The 19,788-nt window shown below is 48.1% G+C and overlaps 1 protein-coding gene across 1 annotated transcript in view; it reads left to right on the forward strand.

The window, feature by feature from the left end:
* Window positions 1-7,735: 7,735 nt before the first annotated feature.
* TVP23A (trans-golgi network vesicle protein 23 homolog A) overlaps window positions 7,736-19,788 on the forward strand; it is a 158,496-nt gene continuing 146,443 nt past the window's right edge. Inside the window, exons 1-2 of the mRNA XM_086941361.1 lie at window positions 7,736-7,872; window positions 7,964-8,043. Coding sequence (XP_086797487.1) covers window positions 7,864-7,872; window positions 7,964-8,043 — 89 coding nt within the window. The 5' untranslated portion in view covers window positions 7,736-7,863. The remainder of the gene's footprint in view (window positions 7,873-7,963; window positions 8,044-19,788) is intronic.

The raw sequence follows: 19,788 nt of genomic DNA on the forward strand, positions 1-19,788 counted from the left end.
CAACACCACCATCACCACCGCCACAACCATCACCAGCAACACCACCACCACGGCGGACAACCCCACCACCACCACGACGGACAACCCCACCACCACCGTAGACAGCTACACAAAGCCGCAGGCAAATGTCTCCTACCTGCAGGTGATGGAGATAGAGCAGAGGCCAGCAGCCACAAATGTCCCACGGCAGACAGTCGTTACTCCGACCGCCCAAACACCAGAGCTGCACAGAGATCTGAGGATCCAACACATGGGTACGGAGTGGTTGAGACTCGGATGCTGCATGTCCAGCGCCTGCAGGGGAGACACATGGGTGCTATTAACATTAACATTTCCAAATTGGGAAACAAAATTGGCACCATGACTGACGCTGTGCGTGAGATGACCACAGCCGTTGCTGAGGGCAACAGAGACATTAAACTGTGCCTGCAGGAACTCACACGTGCTGTCATTGCAGGCCACAGAGCGGGCGCCGTAGGCATCGGCAGAACATGCTCCGTTCCAATGCCTCCATTAGGGCCATCACTAAGAAGCTATGCAACAGCACAGCTGTGCTTTCACGCAGATCGGTGTCCCTGCAGGTCGGCTTGGGCCATTATTGTGGAGATGTGGCAAAGTCCTTAGAAAGAGTGACCACTGCAGTGGAGCATCTGCAGTCTAGGACTCAGTGCCAACAGTTCGGGAAGGGAGGAGGGGAGTGAGGCTGCTTCAAGCGTGAGCAGCATCTCTGTGCCGGAGGCCAGCGAGAGGAGGCGCATGCGCGCAGCTCCACAGCCACTGACACACATCGAGGCGATGTGGAGGAGTCACAGACAGGAGGCTGGGGGTACGTGGCAAGCGCAAATAGCCATGTTCCATTGGCTCCCTGGCCATGGTGACATAACCATGGGTCAACTATACTGCCACATGATACACCCGTGATGACAACGGACATGTATCCCATTATTATTTTGATTCTGCGTCATGTTGGCGTCTCATTTATATGCACCTGACAGGTGCTCATATACATTAAACATTTGCAAACAAGATCATGTTGTGATGGCTCATTCATACCTGTCTCAGAAGTGATGTCGTGTGATGTATGTCCGCCTCCTTTGGCTTTCAGCTGTGTTAGGCACGTGTGCCTGTTGGTGTTGTGGGGGGGGGTTGCTGTGCACGTAAGTCGTCCTCTCCGTCTACCTCTATTGGTATCCCCCTTCTTGTGGCAATGTTGTGCAGCATGGCGCAGACTGCTATTATCCAGCAGCAGGTCACTGGGTCATACTGTAAGGCACCTCCTGTCTTGTGTAGCATCCGGAAGCGACTCTTGAGGATGCCAAAGGTTCGCTCTACCACATTCCTGGTGCTGATGTGTGCTGTATTGTAGCACTGCTCCTGAGGTGTTGCAGGGTTGAGGTAGGGACTAGCGATGGAGGAGATATTCACGCAAGGCGTAGGCACTGTCACCTACAGGGTGTTATGTTATGTTATGTTATTTTTGTCTTGTATAGCGCACGGCTACTCAAAGAGTGTCCCGGCGCTTTATTGCAACCCTGTATCACAACATAACGGAAAGGAAAAACAGAAAAATAGGGAAATCCCTCACTAACATCAAGACTAATGTCTACAGAGTAAAAAGCCAGGTTTTAAGGCCCTTCCTAAACGCCAGCAGATTGGAGGTACAGCGCAGTGTCACTGGCAGAGTATTCCAAAGCTGCGGAGCCAACAATCTGAAAGATCGACCTCCTATACGTGCCCTTTTTATGCGAGGGACCACAGCAAGAAACAAAGACCCTGACCTCAGGGACCTTGCAGGATGGTAAAAAGCTAGCCTTTTTTGAAGATATTTTGCTCCTGAAGCATGTAGAGCTTTATGGGCCAAGGTCAGGGCCTTGAAGACCATCCACTTCCGGATGGGGAGCCAATGGAGTGACTGCAGGAGGCCCGAGGTTCTAGCACGGCCAGGTAATCCAAACATGGCCCGTGCTGCCGAGTTCTGGACCACCTGCAGTCGTTGCAGCAGATACTCCGGCAGGCCGAGATAGAGGATATTTGAATAATCCATTCTCAAGCCGATCATAGCCTGAACCGTTATCTTCCTGTGATCCTCCGGTAGTATAGGAAGAAACTTGCGGAGCATCCGGAGGAGACCGAAACAGGTGCCAGTGAGACCAAGAATCTGGGATCTCAGCGTCAGGCCATTATCGATCTTAATCCCCAGGTTCTTAGCTAACTGGGAAGAGCCTGCAGGGGGAAACATATTAGCAGGCCACCATTCCTGCCAGTCTGGGTCCGATCTGCAGCCGAAGAAAAGTACCTCCGATTTATCCGAGTTGCACTTGAGGCTGTTAAGCTGGAACCAATTAAAAACAGCCCCAAGGCAACCCCGGATACTCTCTTCATCAAAATCTGCTCCTTTCCCGCAAGTAAAGAGGAGCTGGGTGTCATCGGCATAGGAAATGATCTGGGCCCCGAAAGATTCCGCCAGTGCCGCCAGAGGGGTCATAAAGATGTTAAAAAGAGTTGGGCTCAGCACTGAGCCCTGAGGGACTCCGACACCCAGTGACGGCATCTCGGCGGAGCTGGAGGAGGCCCAGACCGTTTGTCAACTGCCAGCCAAGAATGATCGAAAACAGCTGAACACCGTCCCCCTCAGACCGATCTCATAAAGTCTGGCGAGGAGACCCTCGTGGGGGACGGTGTCAAAGGCCGCCGACAGATCGAGCATCACGAGCATCGCTTTGCCTCCTGAATCCAGCACCTCCTTAATTGCTTCCGAAAATTCCAGGAGCGCTGTTTCGGTGCTCAGGTTGGAACGGAAGCCGGATTGGGTGGAGTGCAGTAGATTATGGGATTCCAGATATTCGGAGAGCACCATGTGCGCGTGCTTCTCGAGGATCTTGGCAAAAGCGGGCAAAAGCGGAATAGGCCTGTAATTAGCCAAAACCTCCGAGTCCAGGCTGGGCTTTTTAAGCAGAGGGATGATCATCGCCTGCTTCCAGGCCTGATGGACCACGCCCTCACTCAGAGAGCGGTTCGGAATAGGATTCACGGTGGGATTAATGACTTCAGCCATCTTAGCCAAAAATTTGGCAGGGCATGCGTCAAGAGGTGATCCTGATTTAAGGCAGGCCATCAGGTCCAAGGACAAGGAAACTGAAAGTGGTGGAAAGTCTGCCAGAACCGGGTCTGCACTAGCTGTTAAAACAGAGACACCCTCTGAATAGTGAGAAACTTCAGACCCCTTCAGGGGAAAAGAGTCCTGAATCAATTTGATCTTGGAGGTGAAGAAATTGGCAAGGGCACTCACCCATGCCTCCGTGGGGGGTACCTGAGTCGAAGGAGCACCAGGGGCCATAAATTCCCTCACGATGGCGAGTACCTCCTTGCATGAATTGGAGGCAGACTCAATTCTCCTCGAAAAATAGCCTCTTTTTTCAGAGAGAATGTTGCGATGGTATGCTTTGACAGAGGCTCTGTAGGCGGACTTTGCCGCGGGATCATATTGCGAACGCCACGCTCTCTCTGCCACCTTGCACTGCCGCCGTGAGGCCGCCAGTGCTTCGGTAAACCAGGGGGCAGACGCCCGTTTCACAGTATTGCGAGGAAGCCTCTCCGGGGCAAGATCATCCAGCCTCTCCGTGAGCCATGATTGCAACAATTCTGAATCCCTTTCTAGGTCCCCTGTCAAGAGGCATGGGTGAGCCAGACATGCCTGTGCCAGCAGTTCTGGAGTCACCCGGTGGTACGCCCTCGATCTTGGCAGAACTGCCGGGGAGGAGCACTAGATGGTTTTGTTGCCTCCGACACATAGTATTTGACCAGCCTGTGATCCGACCATAGCACCTGTAAAGGCACTGACATCTCTATAGAAGTCGTCGAGAAGACCAGATCCAGGATATGGCCCTTTTCATGCGCTGGTCCACGGTGATATGGAGAAAGGCCGAGCGGAGCCGTCACATCCATCATTTTGATCGTGTCTGCATCCGTTTCATCATCCATATGGATATTGAAGTCGCCTGCCAATATGCAGTGCTCAGATCTCAGCACCAATGTCGAAATTATCAACTGGAGCTCTTCAAAAAAGGTGCCTGTCGGCCCCGGGGGCCTATAGACCAGAAGTCCTTTAAAAGATTGGTGCGGCGATAATACTATGGAGAAAGCAAGGGATTTGCATCCCATGATAACATCCATAGGAACAGTGGTACAGGTGGCTTGTTTGTTTACCACACGTGCCACACCCCCCCCTCGCCCTTTCAGTCTATCTTGCTTAAAGATATTATACTCAGGGGGGATAGCTGCAGCAATTTCGGGGTTAGAAAGCTCCCCATGCCACGCCTCAGTCAACATCAGGCACAGAGGCTTTTCTGTTACCAGAAGATCATAAATATCCAGAGCGTGCCGGCTGAGAGATCTGGTATTTAAAAGCAAACAAAGATGCTTGACGCTATCTACCTCCCTGTCTAAGACGGGAGCCCGAAATTTCTGTGGCAGCCATCCACAGTCAGGGCACCAACTCTTACCCTTGTAGCGGGCCGGAAATACCTTACGGCAAGAGCCCCCCATCTTTTGTAAAGACCGGAGCTCCTGCGCTGAATATTGGAGCATAATGGTAAAGAAGATTAAAGAGGCGGCCAGAGACCAGTCCAGCCCGTCGCCCTAGTCGCCTCCGGTACACTGACGGGCTGGACTCTGGCGTTACTCCCACATCACTACGGCAAAACGCTGCGCGCAAACGCTGCGCGTACAATGGCTGCTTTATGTGCAGGTCAGCGTGTCCTTGCGACAGCTGGTCTGCTACCCCAAAATGGCGAGGCGTGCAAAAAGACTCACCCAAGATGGCGGCCAAACATAAGGTGAAGCAGGGACCCGCAAAGCGCGGTGAGATGACAATTATAGTGCAGGCGAGGGAACTAAAGCACCAGCTAAAAACAAGGTAAATGAAAAGTAAATAAACACAAATAGAAAAACTGGGATTTAAAAAAACGCTCTCGTGTTAATGAATAGCTCGCCCTGCAGCGTGCTAGGAGTTGTAATGTCGGGTCAGGCGTCCGAGGAAGGAGCAAAGGGTTAGCAGCATGAATACATTTACATATGTGAGGATGGAGTTAATTTTGAGGCATTTATATGTACCTAGTAAGTGTCCCTCTCCAAATTCACCGTTGATCAGACACCTGTGGATGCCACTGTGTCTGAATATGTATGCGTAGTGTGTGCTTCCTGGAAATTGGGCTACGATGTCCGTTATGATGTGCTTGGCATTGCAGATGGCCTGCACGTTGATGGAATGCTTTGACTTCCGGTTGCGATGGATTCGTTGGCTGAGGGGGGACAGATGGGGACATGCGTGCAGTCAACATATCCTATGACATGGGGAAATTGTGCCACCTGGTAGAACTCCTGTTTGGTGCGGTTCAACTGCTGTGGGGTTGTGGGGAAGGTGATGTGGTGATGTGGTGAAGTTGGCAAATATATGATGTTACCTTCTACTAAGCGACTTAACCGCTCAATGGACTCCTAATAGAGATTAGAGGCTTAAATAACGCACAGGCGCCAGAAGGATCCATCCTTAAATTATTTTACTGAGCTGCCCAGACTCCGTTTTTGGGACACCCTTGAATTCACAGGCGCCAGAAGAACCCACTTCTAAATGACTTTGACAAGCTACCAAGACTCCGTTTTTTGGCAGCCCCTCGAACTCTAAATCTCTTCTGTCAAATCAGCTGATGTCCTACTTAATCTGAATTGAGTTTTCGGTCCTGTCGGACTGTACTAACTAAAAATTTCAGGAGGCTCCTCAGTCCTGAAGATGATCTAAAATAATATAGATCGAAACGTCGTCGACCTACTCAAGGAAATATCACCCCCCATTGTATATATTTATGTGGTCTTTTACCTTGTTGTTGTGTGACATTCCGTTTTTCACTATGTTCACTTGTGTCACGTTATGCACCTTGTCACTCATATGAGCACCTGAAACTTTTTGATAAATGTTGTAAAAGAAAATAAATAATTCTATATGTACCTACATCCTTAGCTCCCTAGCGTGAATTAATCTTACGCTACACTTCTCTTAGGACCTAATTAGGCCATCCCTGAACCATTGTTTTTCCCCCAAAAAAAGATGTATCAATGTCAGCATGGCATCGAGGAATTAGTGGAAGAAGCGCGAAAGTGCGCTTTGCGACACGCCTCCGGCTTCTGCTATGACCCCCTGGAAGCTTCCTGACGCCAGCATGTGCAGGCTACATAGGACCTGGACATGGGCTGGGTTGGCGTTGGTCCTACAAGTCTGGTGCTGCAGTAGTGGTTCCAGGTCGGCAATGAGGCGCATGATCATAGCCCGGTTCAGCCTGTACTTGTCGTAGATCAGTTCCTCTGTCTGGCCCAGCAATGTGATGCGCACCCTGAAGACCCTGTCCTGGATCATCCTCCTGCGCTGTGCAAGAGCGTTGATTCTCCTCATTCTAGCAAGCACCTAGGGGGCGGCCATTTTGGTAGACATACAGGGTCTCCAGAGGCAAATTTGAAGGGTTTCTGATTGTCTGCACCTGTGTTTTTTTCTTTTTTTTCTTCCTTCCAATAACTTTACCTCCAGTTTGTGATTACCCTTATTTTGCTCATGCAAAATAGCGATTTTGGGCATTTTCGGTATTTGCGAGTTTTGATGCATTTCGTTGCGATTCTTTAATAGAGATTCGGTATTTCCGGAGGCTGATTTCTTTCTCGGTATTACCGATTGGCTAATTTGCAATTCGGTAATTTTCCGCAGGGGTTATTTAGCGATTCTTTATTTTTAAAGGAATTGGGGTTGATGCATTGCATTTTCAGGTTTTGCGTTCGGTATCAGCCTGTTTTACCGAATCGCTAATTTACCGGGAGGTGTTTTGCTCGATGCATCTGCCAGTATATATTTTAAAATGCAGCCTGTTTGAGACCAAGTAAGCCAGAGCAGATGTATTATAATTTTTCCATGATGTCAATTTCTTTGGGGCGCAGATCTTAAAAACATAGACGTACAAGATGAGTGTGAGAATCCTCCAATTTTTCTGTAGTCCAAATTACATTAGATTGCAATTGTAAATTGTATTTATATAGCATTAAACAATGTATTTTTTTAAGGCATGGGGATATTAAGTGGTTTGCATAGTATAACAGGATGTTCAAACGACGCCGAGACCAGTTTCCCCAGTTCTAAAGTCCGGGGCTCTGGTCGTGAGGCCACAACTCTTGTCTTTCCTGTTTGATGCCCAATTTATAGGATCCCGGGATATTTTTTCTATATTTCAAAGCAACGGTGAAAGGTACAATACGAAGCAATAGTCGGGCTCGAATTTCAGTGCACCCGCTTCTGTCATCGCTAGTCAAAGAAGCGCACTGCAGAGCAACTAACTATGGTTAATCGCTTCCATGTTCACAGCCATTGTGACATCTGTACAGTGAGCATCCTCCGTTACCTGAGCAACGCCCATCGGCAACGCCTCCCATTCTATCCCGGTTCACTTAATGGCCGGTCCCTGCATAGCCCGTAACCAATAATCGCCAATAGCATGCCTGCCTTAGATACCTGCACTTTTGCCTCTGGCTAACAATCTGTGAATTCATTGGTCTTCAGCGATTTACGCGCCAATCACGCCCCAGCCCTTCTGATTAAGCGCAAGATGCTGTTGTTTGTCTTCTGGGTCTGTTCGCCCCTCCGGCAAATTTAGACCAATGGGATTCAAGGAGTCACCCGGAGCTGCTTCCGGGAGGAGGAATCAATACCTGTACGTTTTGAAATAGAGGAAGGACTGATGCCTCTGCATTGAAAGAGTCATTACCGTTGTTCTGAGCCTATTATCACCCCGGGACCGGAGTTGCGAGGCGGGGAAAGATTGCCGGATAATGAAGCAGGTACAGGTGATGAGGAAACGTAGTATCTGCCTAGTTGGGAAGGGTCTGTCTAACCCAGGGGTGTGTCATGATCTCTCTGTCTTATACGCAGACTCCAGTGGATGACACCGAAGACGTGTCGCTTGACTTCGGTAATGAAGAAGAGCTGGCTCTAAGGAAAGCGCGAATAAGGTATTTATTTTCAGAACACGCCTCTGTAGTGTTCTCCCATTCTCGTTAATTTCAGGGTCGTAGCTTGGTCAGTATGTTCATGGGGCGTGAAATTCAGCTTTGCCAACAATGGGGCTCGGACATCTTAATAAAGCACATTATATGAAAAGTAGGAGATGATGGGTGGAGAGGAGGAGGGGGGGGGGGGCATTAAGAGTCAGTTGGAAAAGAGGAGTGCGGATTGTTAGGGGTACTTAAACCACAATATTTTCAAACTAATCATATGTTAAGGCCAAATCTGACAGACACTTTACATTATTCGACTGAAAGCACTTGTACCCAACTATTTATTACAGAATACACCCCTCAACTCCCACCTCCCTCAATTAAGCTATTCCCCTGGTTAAATCTTTAGTTTACTTACAGTGTCTCCTCATCCTCTTGACATTGATTAATCACCACCATTAATCATACTTAAATCACCAACTGAAGGAGCATGGAATAACTGAAGCTATCTGCCACATGCTTCTAGCCAATCAGGGACTCTAATTTAGTCCGTCACTGAAGGTCCCTACAAGCTATGTACTATGACTTCTTGCCACCTCACGTTGACAATCCGAGATGAGATTATAGTAACAAAGTCCACACCAGCAGATCTCCCCACCATTCCTCCACCCCCTTCAGCCTATGCCTGTTCAGGACCATGAACTTTAAACAAAATATCTCAGGTTGGACAACCTAGTGGAATAAGCAGCTAAGTGGACTATGACTAGGGACACTGAAATGATGCTGCCGAGGAGGGTCAAATGGGGCCAGGTTGAATAAATTATGAGGCCAATTATGCTACATAATGCGGCACATTTTGTGATAGTATTTCTTAATTATTTTGTCATTTTTACACTTGCTAACTCTGTCCGGGAATAGATTCCACCTCATTTGTACCAGTTAAATATCCAACTATAGCAATAAGCAACAGAAAGGTGACTAGTCAATCTTTGCCATGGGCCTTCCAAACACACAAACGCATGTCGCTGTGCTTTGAGTAACTTTTGAGAGATTTGAGGAAGATTTTTTAAATTTTTGATGGTTAAAATCTGCAGATTATGCAGCTGATGGTGGATCATATGGCAAATGTGGCCAGGCTATTATGTGAAAAACGCTGCATAATAGCATAATTCCAGTGCCCCTGACATTAACCATAATAAACAAGGGACTTGCAGAGCTGTTGAAAGCTTCCAGTTTACTGAAACCCATAATATGTGAACCTGTATCCCGCCCTTCTTCATCACACTGCCAAGTGATGTCTAATTTAACAATAACTGCACTTCAGTGGTCATGGCGCACAACGCTGAAACACTTCCCACTTGGGATCAGAAACAAGGACAGCTCCATTCCAGCCACACACTCTACACAGTGTAGCATCTTACCAATGTAGGCAAGCATATCAGCCCCCCACATAGGGGTAGTAAGCACTATATAAATGTTGACATGCAGTACAATACCTTTTTGTGCTCTTTGCTTCAATATTTCCCATCTTATTCATCACACTATTTAGCAGTTTTATAGCTTTATGGTACCAGCGAGTCTTTTGTGCCCTTTGTAAAGACCATATGACAATTGAACGGTAAACAAATGAAATAATTCAAGGATATAGCAAAATATGTTTTAGGTCTTGTCTTGTTCTCCCAGTGCAGTCAAAGGTTACTCCGTGTCCATTGTAATAATATGAAACTGTGTACCTCTGGTGACCTATTGCTAATACCCTTCATGGCAATGACTGAATACTCTCAATTACTACTTGTACCTATTTGGGTAGTGAGGTCTAGGAGCCAAATAGGTGGTGGAAAGTTAGACAATCAGAACTCCATTTACACAATAGTGAAAGTTATTGAGCTCATTGTCCTATCACTTCCTTGATTTAAATAAGAAAATGAGTCTACGACACACAGATAAAACGCTACTTGCAAAATGAGGATATGAAGCAGGTGATACATTTGTGATATTGTGTTCTTCGCTCTCACCACTGATACCTGATTGACCAATTGCTCCAAAGTGTTATCCTAGCACCTCCTTTTTTTTTTATTTTTATCCTTTTCTTACTCTCCTGCCTTCCTCAGTAACACTGTCTACTCTTAAGTGTTCTCACACCCCTGGTGCGCAAATGACCTATAGATGTTTCTTATTCTTCCATCTCTTAATTCCACTAGCGAAAATATCTGCCATCGGGTAATGTGATGATGAAAACATTGACAGAGGGCAATACATTGATGACATCCAACAGGTCATTCTGCTTATGGGGAATAGGCTTTCTGAGAGTTTTTGGCCTCCTCTTCTATCTAGATCTCAGAATCAGTCCTTTCGAAGGAGGGGTCAAGGCCCATGAGGGTGTGCCCTTTTACAGAAAAAGCCCATCTACAGTCCTCCTCCACCCCCTGTCCTCCTTCAAAGTCCTATTTATTAATCGGTGGAGTATTTAGAAGAATTCCTGTCTGCGGTTGCCAACAAAACTGGTGCATTATGGAATATTGCAGTAACGGACTCCTGGATCTTTTGTACAATGCTACAAAATCCACGTTTTAGAGGAACCTGTAGAATGTATCCAGGCTAACCCCACTTTTCATTGTCCTTTACGCTGGCAGGCATGGCTGCATGGAGTGCAGGCTCTACTTGCAAAGAACACAATCTCTCCTTTTCCAAAGGCAGATCGAAAGCAAGGATGCTATTCCATCCTCTTCCTCTTTCAAAAGGGTTTGGTAGAATTGTGCCCAGTCCTGGTTATGAAAGGAGTCCCTGTTTACATTCCTCATATCTTCAAGATTTCAGCTCGCCCCCCCGCCCTTAGTTAATACTGTGGACTATAGCTTCTTTAGACTTTGAGGTGGAATTAAGTATCTGTCAGCTAACATGCTGTTCTTGGTAGCTATTTGTTCAGGGTGAGACGTTGGCCTGGTATATGCTGTCCACTAATTAAAGTGGGCTCCTTGCACCAGTCCAAACAACCCTTGTGGTGATTTAAGAGGTCAAAGATAACCTTGAAAGCTATCCAAGTGGTAGCTTTGGAGAGCAGCCTTCGGGCTTAGTCTTGAAGGAATGTGAAGCAGCTTGTTTTACCAGAATGCAACTTTATATTATTGGTTAAATGAAAGGAGAACCACAGAGTAGGTATAAAATATGTATTTATTAATATAACACTCTCTAGTACGACACAGTATCTTCTACACAAAGATACTCACAAAGCAGACAATACTTAAGCACAGAAATTATAGTAAATAGCACTAATACACAATGGGCCGAGGAGGGGGGGGAACAAACCATATACTAAAATAGTGGTATAAGAACCAGAACTCGAGACGACCGTGTCTAGAGGATTTAGAATCACTAGGATGCCAAGGATCCACCCAAGGTGAGTAAGTAGGGACCCCATGGAGGATGGCCCAGTGTGGGAACACGACTGCTTGCTCTGTGCAATTCTATGGGGAAGTTGTGCTTGAAGTTTTAGAGTTTAAGGACCCTTTCCAGTAGACTTCGAAGAAACCCCGTGGAAGTTAGGAGGTTGGAGAGCCACCCCACCCATGGATACCGCAGTACCTGAGTTACCTATCCCAAGGGAGTGGGGTGCATAGGTCTGAAGTGGGGTTGGAAACCGCAGTCCAACCCAATGGAGGACTTCGAAGAAGAGCCACTGCTGGAAGGAAGAAAAGTGTCTGTTAGAATCCAAAGTCTGGATTCTTGTCGCAAAGTACCTGAAAGCAGAGGGGACAGAGTGGGTCACTCAGGAGTGACCAGGGGCTCAGTAGATGAATGCTCACCGATGTCTGGTGCTTCAGGTGCGTTGAAGGAGGTTCTTGACTCTGCAGACACTGGGACCTAGAGGCGTCCAGGATGACCAGGAGCCGGATACAAGTGGCCCCACTAAGGATATAGAGTGCTATGGGGTGGGTGTCTGACGGGAGCACCAACAAGCTTTGGCAACGGCAACCCACGCAGAAGGTTAAAGAAGTTTACGGTTCGGACCAGCAAGGTCCAGGAGACTCACCAAAGCCAGGGGAGTCTGGGCAGGCCTGGAGCAACCAGGGGAACCCAAGAAAAGCAAAGTTAACCCTCAAGTGGACTCACAGGCCGGAGACATAGGAGTTGCAAGAGGACCTCAAGCTATTTCACCAAACAGCAGCCCACGGAGCGCACTGTGCGAGGAGGCCGGAGTTCCTGTTAGGAAATGGTGCCAGAGGTTGGGGCTACTCGGAGCACAATGCACTTGCTCGGGAAAAACTCCAACAAGCATATGCACCTGCAAATGAATGCAGTGCACAGGGGTATGGGTAATGCGGCTCCCATAAGGGATTCTGGCCTCAAACTTGGTAAGAGGGCAGCTCGGACCTAGAGGGACGTAGGAACCCACCTCCTGTATTACTGGAGCCTCCTGAGTCCGTAGGAGCTCAGGAGCAGCAGACCGGTCAGTCTTGATGTGGTGCCTGCGGATGCAGGGGAGTGACTCGTTCACTCCAAGGGAGATATCTTTGGTTGTCCTTGATGCTCCACAGGTCCTGCACGGAGCCCGTATGGTGCACAGGCACAGGCGCTTCAGATTGAGAGGGAGACTAAGTTGGGCCAAAACGAAGTCCAGCGCAGTCCAGAGTGTCCACAGTCGAAGGTCAGTGGTTTCTGGTTCAGAATCTTGTCCATATCGAATCTAGTGTCCTACGGCCAGGTAATCCCTTTTGTACCCACAGGAGAGGGTTGGACAGATTCAGGGTACCCTCCCATTGGAGGGTCTGGACATTGGGGAGGTTACTCTTATGTCCTTTGTCCAGTTTGGCGCCAGAGCAGGAGCCAATGGGTCCTGGGCCTGGTTTGAACTGGATTATGCACAGGGACACCAAATGTGCCCCTCATGCAGACTTTCGGTCGCTGGTAAGCGCACCCACCCAGCCCTAATACACTAAGGGCCAGATGTACGAACAATTTTAGCATGTGCAAACAGGTTAGCAACTAGTTTGCACATGCTAAATTTGTCATGGCCATGTACCAACACAATTTTGCGATTCGCAAATGAATTGCGACTCGCAAAAAACAGTTTAGAGACTCGTTATTTGGAAGAGGCTTCCCTTCCAAATAGTGAGATTCAAACCCAAGTACTAATGTTTGGTGACCGCTATTGCAGTCGCAAAACACTCGCAATTACCACCTACTGCAAGTAGGTGGTAATGCATTCGCAAATGGGAAGGGGTCCCCAGAGGACCACTCTCCCTTTGCAAATGCATGTGAGATTATGTTTTCAGTGCAGGCAGTGGTCCCAGGGACCACTGCCATCCCTTAAAGAAATGTTTACTTTTTTTTTTTTTTTTTTTAACGCATCTCGTTTCTCTTAAAGGAAAACGGGCTGCATTTTAAAAAAAAAAATACTGCTTTATTTAAAAGCAGTCCCAGACATAGTGGTCTGCTGAGCTCAGCAGGCCACCATCCCTGGTAGGTCCTGTCATTCCCAAAGGGCAGGCAAATTGCGAGAGGCTCATTAATATTAATGAGCTTAGCAATTTGCGTCCCCATTGGGATTCGCAAACCGTGTTAAACACACTGTTAAGCATTTAATTTTGCGCCTCGCAATTTGCCACTCGCGATTTGTCCCAAATTGCGATGCACAAAATCAAATGGTCGTACATCTGGCCCTTAATCCTGTCTGAGAGGTGGTCACACCTCCCTGCGACAGGATGCCTATTGTTCTGCCTTCCCCTCCTCGAGCTTGGCTTCGCAGCAGGAGGGCAGAAATGTGTGTCTCGTCGGCAGCAACCTGGTCTTCCCAGTACCAGAAGACTAGTACAGGGAAGACCAGGGACCCAACGAAGCTCGCTTCTGAGGAGTGGAATCGTACCTCCCACAAAGGTTACTGGTGTGGAGGTATGATTCCACAATGTTTGAAACCAAACTCAATACGGTTAGTTTCAGCCATTTTAGAGTTGGTCATTACGCTGCTGCATTGTGGCACTCTATATGTCGTAAATGGCTGATATACTTAAAACCCGGGAGAATGGACTCCGTAGGCTGCAGGGGTGTCCTGCTCGTGCAGTGGCACCCTTTCACTTAAAACCAAGCACCCTGCCTTCAGGATTGTTAATGCCTTTTATAGGGGGGAGTTATAGGTTTTAAGTGCAGTGACCCTTTAGATATAGTAAACCTAAATCTTAAGTAAGTGGTGCATGCACCAACTTACACAGGCTGCAATGGCAGGCCTGTAGGTTCCGTTTTGCATGGCCTCTCATGGGTGGCATAATACATGCTTCAGCCCATGGGAGACCTCTGGGGTACTTATGCCCTGGGTACATGGGTACCTCAGTATCCAATCATAACTGTTTAGGGGGAAAGCAGATAGACTGGGGTCCTGATTAGCAGGATCCCAGCCTGACTAGTCCAATACAGTATCACATTTAGCAAAAAGTGGGGAGAACCATAAGAAGCAGATCCTACTTACTTAAATTCTGTTTAGAAAATTGCAGAGTTGGGGCCTTCCTCTGTGAGGAACCCTTTTTATTTATTTTTCTTGGTTCCAGTAACATTTTTCTGCCGATAGTGTCATTGTTATTCCATTGTTTTCCGGACCAAATTCTTACATCTCTCTATCGTCAAGCTTCTGAGGTAAAGAAGTACCTCCATCTCCTTGTGTTCATAGAGCGCTGTCCATTTACCTTAGTGAAGCGCTTCTTTATGTAAAACACATATTCTTTTTGTTACTTTTGGTTTGGCATGTCAGGGGAAATGTCTGCCTACCTTTTCTGTAATTAAATGGATCTGCTTTGCCATCTGCACAGGTTAGGACGCAGTGGGATACCCTTTAACCAGAGATGTGTAGGATCACTCAACTAGGGGCATTTCTGCTTCCTTGACCTCTTTCAAATGAGCCTCTCTCAAGGATATTTGCATTGCAGCCATTTGGTACTCTCCTCACACTTTCATGACACATCATTTGCAGGTGATTGGAAGGTCCTTAGCGTGCATTTCTGCACACGTATTGAGCCCTGTCAGTGTAATTTTTTTAATTATTTACTTTAATTCATTTCATTTAAAGAAGAATTTGAGTAGTTTCTTTGTCGCATATTTATTGTAAGACCGTGGGGCCGGCCATTTTCTCTCTTTGACATTGCTTAAATCTGTTGTCATTAGCACGAGGATGACTGACAAAGAGGCCATGGTCTGTTTACTTACCAGTAATATTAATTACCCTGAGTCCCAGTGTGTTATTGTGGTATTTACCTTTGGAGATTCTCTGGACTGGACATTAATGAGGTTCGCTGTCATGTAATATTTCTGTATTCTACCCATGAGTTCCTTTGGTTGTCGAGATTAAAATTAATTTACCTCCTGGCAGTTCTCGCTTGCTGTCTTTGGTGTGGGCTTCGTAGAAAGATGTTGTTGTAAATGTGGGTGTTTATTACCACACCTAGTCTTATTCGGACCCAGCCTAATTTTCCCATACCTCTTCCCACCATCTTGGTTTTGCACAGAGACTATACTTCATGTGTTAAACAGGAAATGTGAGTGCCTCGAGGTTCCTTTAGTACCGGTGTAAGGGGTGGGACTAGGGTTCAGCAACATATTACCTATTTTGCATTCTGTTTATCATTTACTAGGCTCGGTAAGAAAAGAACTGTATCCAGGGAGGGGCTTAAACTTGTAGGATTGGGACGAGGGGAGACTAGTACTCCAAGTATTGAAGTTTAGTAGTGAGTAAGATGGCCAAGAAGAGAACTTTCTGATGTTTGTGTGACATAATGAAAGATTCTTTTGCAAGCAGTTGTAGCTGAGGGTCACTGAAAGCTGTATCTGAATAAATACTTCTTCAATTTTATCAAGTTTTAAGTGTGATTACTACACTTTTCATGGCTTTCAGATATTGCCGCATGCCTTTCAGGTTGGCTTCTGCTTCTGTAGTTTTCAAAAAGGATTATGCACAATATTTTTAAGGGGATGGATAAGATCTTGTGTTTTCAAGATGATATTCTAGTAGTGGGTGAGTCCTTTGAAAAACATGATGAGCTTCTAAATGAAGTATTAAGAAGGATTGATGAACATGGCATGACCATAAAGAAAGAAAAATGTCAATTAAAGGAAGCAACAAGTGAACTATTTAGGACACGAGATATCTGGTAAGGGGATCAAGCCAAAGAATAGCATTGTAAAAGCTATTGTTGAAGCTCAGAGGCCTGTGGACAAGGATTTGCTAAGGTCATTTCTTGGTTTGGCAGAGTACTGCTCAAAATTTGTGTCTAATTTTTCTGATCTGGTTGAGCCAATGAGGGCATTGTTGAAAAAAGGTATTGAATTTGAGTGGAATCAAGCTTGTGAAGAGGCGTTTAAGAAGGTCAAAGATTCTTTGATTTGTGCTCCTGTGTTGTGCCATTTTGATATTCGTAGAAAAACTGTGTTGACGACAGATGCTAGTAATGTAGGTTTGGGTGCCGTCTTGACACAGTATGCTGATGGAGAGGAGAAAATAATAGGATATGCATCGCGTCGTCTACAAGGTGCTGAGAAATCTTATTCAGCAATAGAAAAGGAAACATTGGGATGTTGTTGGGCAATGCATCATTTCAAATGTTATCTTTGGGGTTTGCCTTTAATCCTCAGAACTGATCATAAGCCACTATTGTATATATTTAAAGGTGGTAAAGGTCTTGAAGGAAATGTGACTCCTCGAATTTCTAGATGGCTATTATCGGTCATGGACATGAACTTTACAATTGATTTTGTAAGAGGAAAACAAAATATTGTAGCAGACTGTTTGTCTCGCATGCCGATTGTGAAAGAGGAAACTATTTCTTCTTTTGTTGAAGTAGATCTTATGCCAGATGGAGATGGAGTAGCCTTGAGTAGTGAGGAGTGGTGTGTGGCTTTGGAAGGTGATGAGTTGTATGAAAATTTAAAGAGTGCTATAACTAATGGATGGAGAAATATGTCAGATTTGGATGAAGATCTGAAACTATATGTTAAGGTGAAAGATCAGTTAAATATCCACTCTGGAAAGGTATTAAGATGCAATAGGGTTGTACCGCCAAAGATGTTGAGACCAAGATTGATTAAACTGGTGCATGAGGGTCATCTTGGCAGGAGTATGTGTAAGAGAAGATTGAGGCAAAGTTTCTGGTGGCCAGAAATGGACAAAGAAGTAGAAATGGTGATTAAAGACTGTTATGCTTGTAGTAATAGTGACAAGTGCAAAGTTATACGTGAGCCACCCTTGGGATGTGTGAAGGTTCCTGACCGTCCATGGGAGAAATTGACCTTGGATTTTTTGGGTCCTGTTGAAAGATTGGGTTCTAGGAGCAGATTATTGATTGTCTTAGTAGATTATCATAGTAAGTGGTTCACCATTAAGTCGGTTGAGAATATCGCAGCAACAAAAGCAATTGAGTTTTTAAAGGAAGTATTCATGGAAGAAGGAATTCCGAGAACACTGGTTACTGACAATGGAGTGCAATTGGTGTCTAGCATGATAAAAGATTCCTTGGTGAGGCGTGGCTTGGGCGCCGATGGCGATGGTCGCCTGAGAGCTCGGCTCCGGGACTAAGCCCGAGTTTATCCTGAAAATCGGTGGCTGAGGGGCACCCCAAACCCCGCATTCGGTTGTGCGAGGCGACGACACCCTGCCGGGGGCCTTAGTGGAATTTGGACGGGGACTGCTCTGAAGAAATGCCGAAGTTTGCGGAGTGGCGGAGTGCGACCCAACATGGCGCCCGGATCCCTTTGTCCCCTCGATCGGAGCTACTGAGCTGAGGAGGACTCGCGGAGGTCGGCTGGCACCCGGCTTCATCATCCTCGGTTGTTTTGGACAGTGGACATTGACGGGCTCAGACTTTATGCAACGGGTTCACACTCGATTAGACGACTGGGCGGGTGCCCACGCACTGGAGGGCACCGGGTGTGGGAGCCTTCGGCTACAGGTGGTGGCCCGCATCGCGACTCCGCAGCCAGATACGTCCTCCCGGCCAATTCAACTACATGGGAGGCGCGACACTCTGGCGCCACGGAACAACCGAGGGAGTTGGTGGCCCTCACCCGGGAGCTATAGTGGGTGAACGGGCCTGCCCGTCCAGGCGACGGTTGTCTCCGCCCCCTCATCGGTGCCCTCGGACGACGTGGCGGTGGTGTGAGCCGAGGCGGCGGAGCCCCTACAGGCACTGGAGAAGGAGATCGCCCAGACCCGATGTGAGACGGAATTCCCGGGAAGGTCGCGATCGACTCCTGTACGCGGAGACACTTACTCCGGGACATCTACGGAGAGCCCCCGGCAGCATGGGGAAACCCAGAGGAGCCAAGGGATCCACCCAGACCACCTCGGACTCTGAAGCCCAGGACAAGGAAGAGCAAGGAGACCCCAAAAGACCTGATGGCGCTCCGCTGCAGCAACAGTTCGACCGAATACTGGAGGCGATAGAGGCTACTCGGTCGGCCCTCCAACAGGACATTGCTCAGGTGGCGACAGGCCTGGGCCTCCTTAGGGCGGACCATGGTAAACTCTCGGACCGGGTCAAGGAGGTGGAGGGCACGGTGAAAACTTTGGAACCGGCGCAGAGAACCTTAGCTGCGACGATAAAGGATGCCATATCCCGAATCGAGACCCTCGAACGGAGGGCGGAGGATGCGGAAGGCCGCAACAGAAGGAACAACATCCGAGTGGTGGGCCTACCGGAAAAAATCGAGGATGGTGATATGGTGCGATACTTGGAGACCTGGCTCCGAGACACGGTGGTCCCGGAGGGGCTGTCCTCCTTCTACACTCTGGAACGGGCCCACAGAGTTCCAGCACGACCCCTACAGCAGGGACGCACTCCAAGGCCGGTGGTGGCGCGGTTGCTACATTTTCGGGACAGAGACTTGATCCTAAACGCCGCCAGGCACAATGGTCCGTTCCAGGTCGCGAACAGTCAGGTGAACATCTTCCCTGACTATACCTACGAGACGCAACGCAAGCGGTTCTCCTTCCTGGCGGTTAAGCGTGAACTCAGAAGTGAGGGCATCCAATATTCCCTCCTATTCCCCGCGAAGCTCCGCGTCATTGTCGACGACAAAACCCAGTTCTTCGACACCCCGGAGGAGGTCTGTAACTGGCTCGAACTGTATCGGACAGGGAAAGATGGTTTCGGCGCCCCGACCCAACGGGAGGATGAGCCGGAACAAAGGAGGCGATCCAAGAGAGTCAGAAATCGCCGCGGCCGCACGGGAGGGCCATCGACTGCGGGGACATCATCGGAGCGGAGGGGAGTGTTGGAGGTTCTGTCGGAACTATCGGGAGCAAGAGATGAAACTCTCGAGGAGGAGGAAGAAAACCCGGGTGCCCAGGGGGCACCATCGGACTCGGAGGATTCAGTGGCAGACAGTACCCATACACCGGTGATCACACCGAAGTCGGTGGAGGACCTCTTAGACGGACAAGGGTGACGGGGTACGCTGCCTTGTTTTGGGTGGGGGCCCGGCAGGGGGGAGGCGGTTGCCGTTCTTTATTGCTGACAACGGAGGAGGGAGGGTTGGGGGGCCTCTGCTCTTGCCCCAGGAGGGTTTGATACCGGGGGGGGCTTGCTATAGTCCTGGTAGCCTGGGCGACGAGGGCCCACTGCCTCCGCCCAGCCCGCACCTGGCCCATAAGGCCTTCCTACGGTGGCGACCGTGGGACTAGGGGAGGTTTTGGGGTTGATACACGCCGAGGTTTGGATGGGATCTAGATGGTGCAGTTTGGGTCCTGTTCTGGGGGGGTTGGGGGGGGGCCTTGTTGGTTTT

Source organism: Lissotriton vulgaris, chromosome 10 (assembly GCF_964263255.1).
Source record: "Lissotriton vulgaris chromosome 10, aLisVul1.2, whole genome shotgun sequence".
Lineage (NCBI taxonomy): Eukaryota > Metazoa > Chordata > Amphibia > Caudata > Salamandridae > Lissotriton > Lissotriton vulgaris.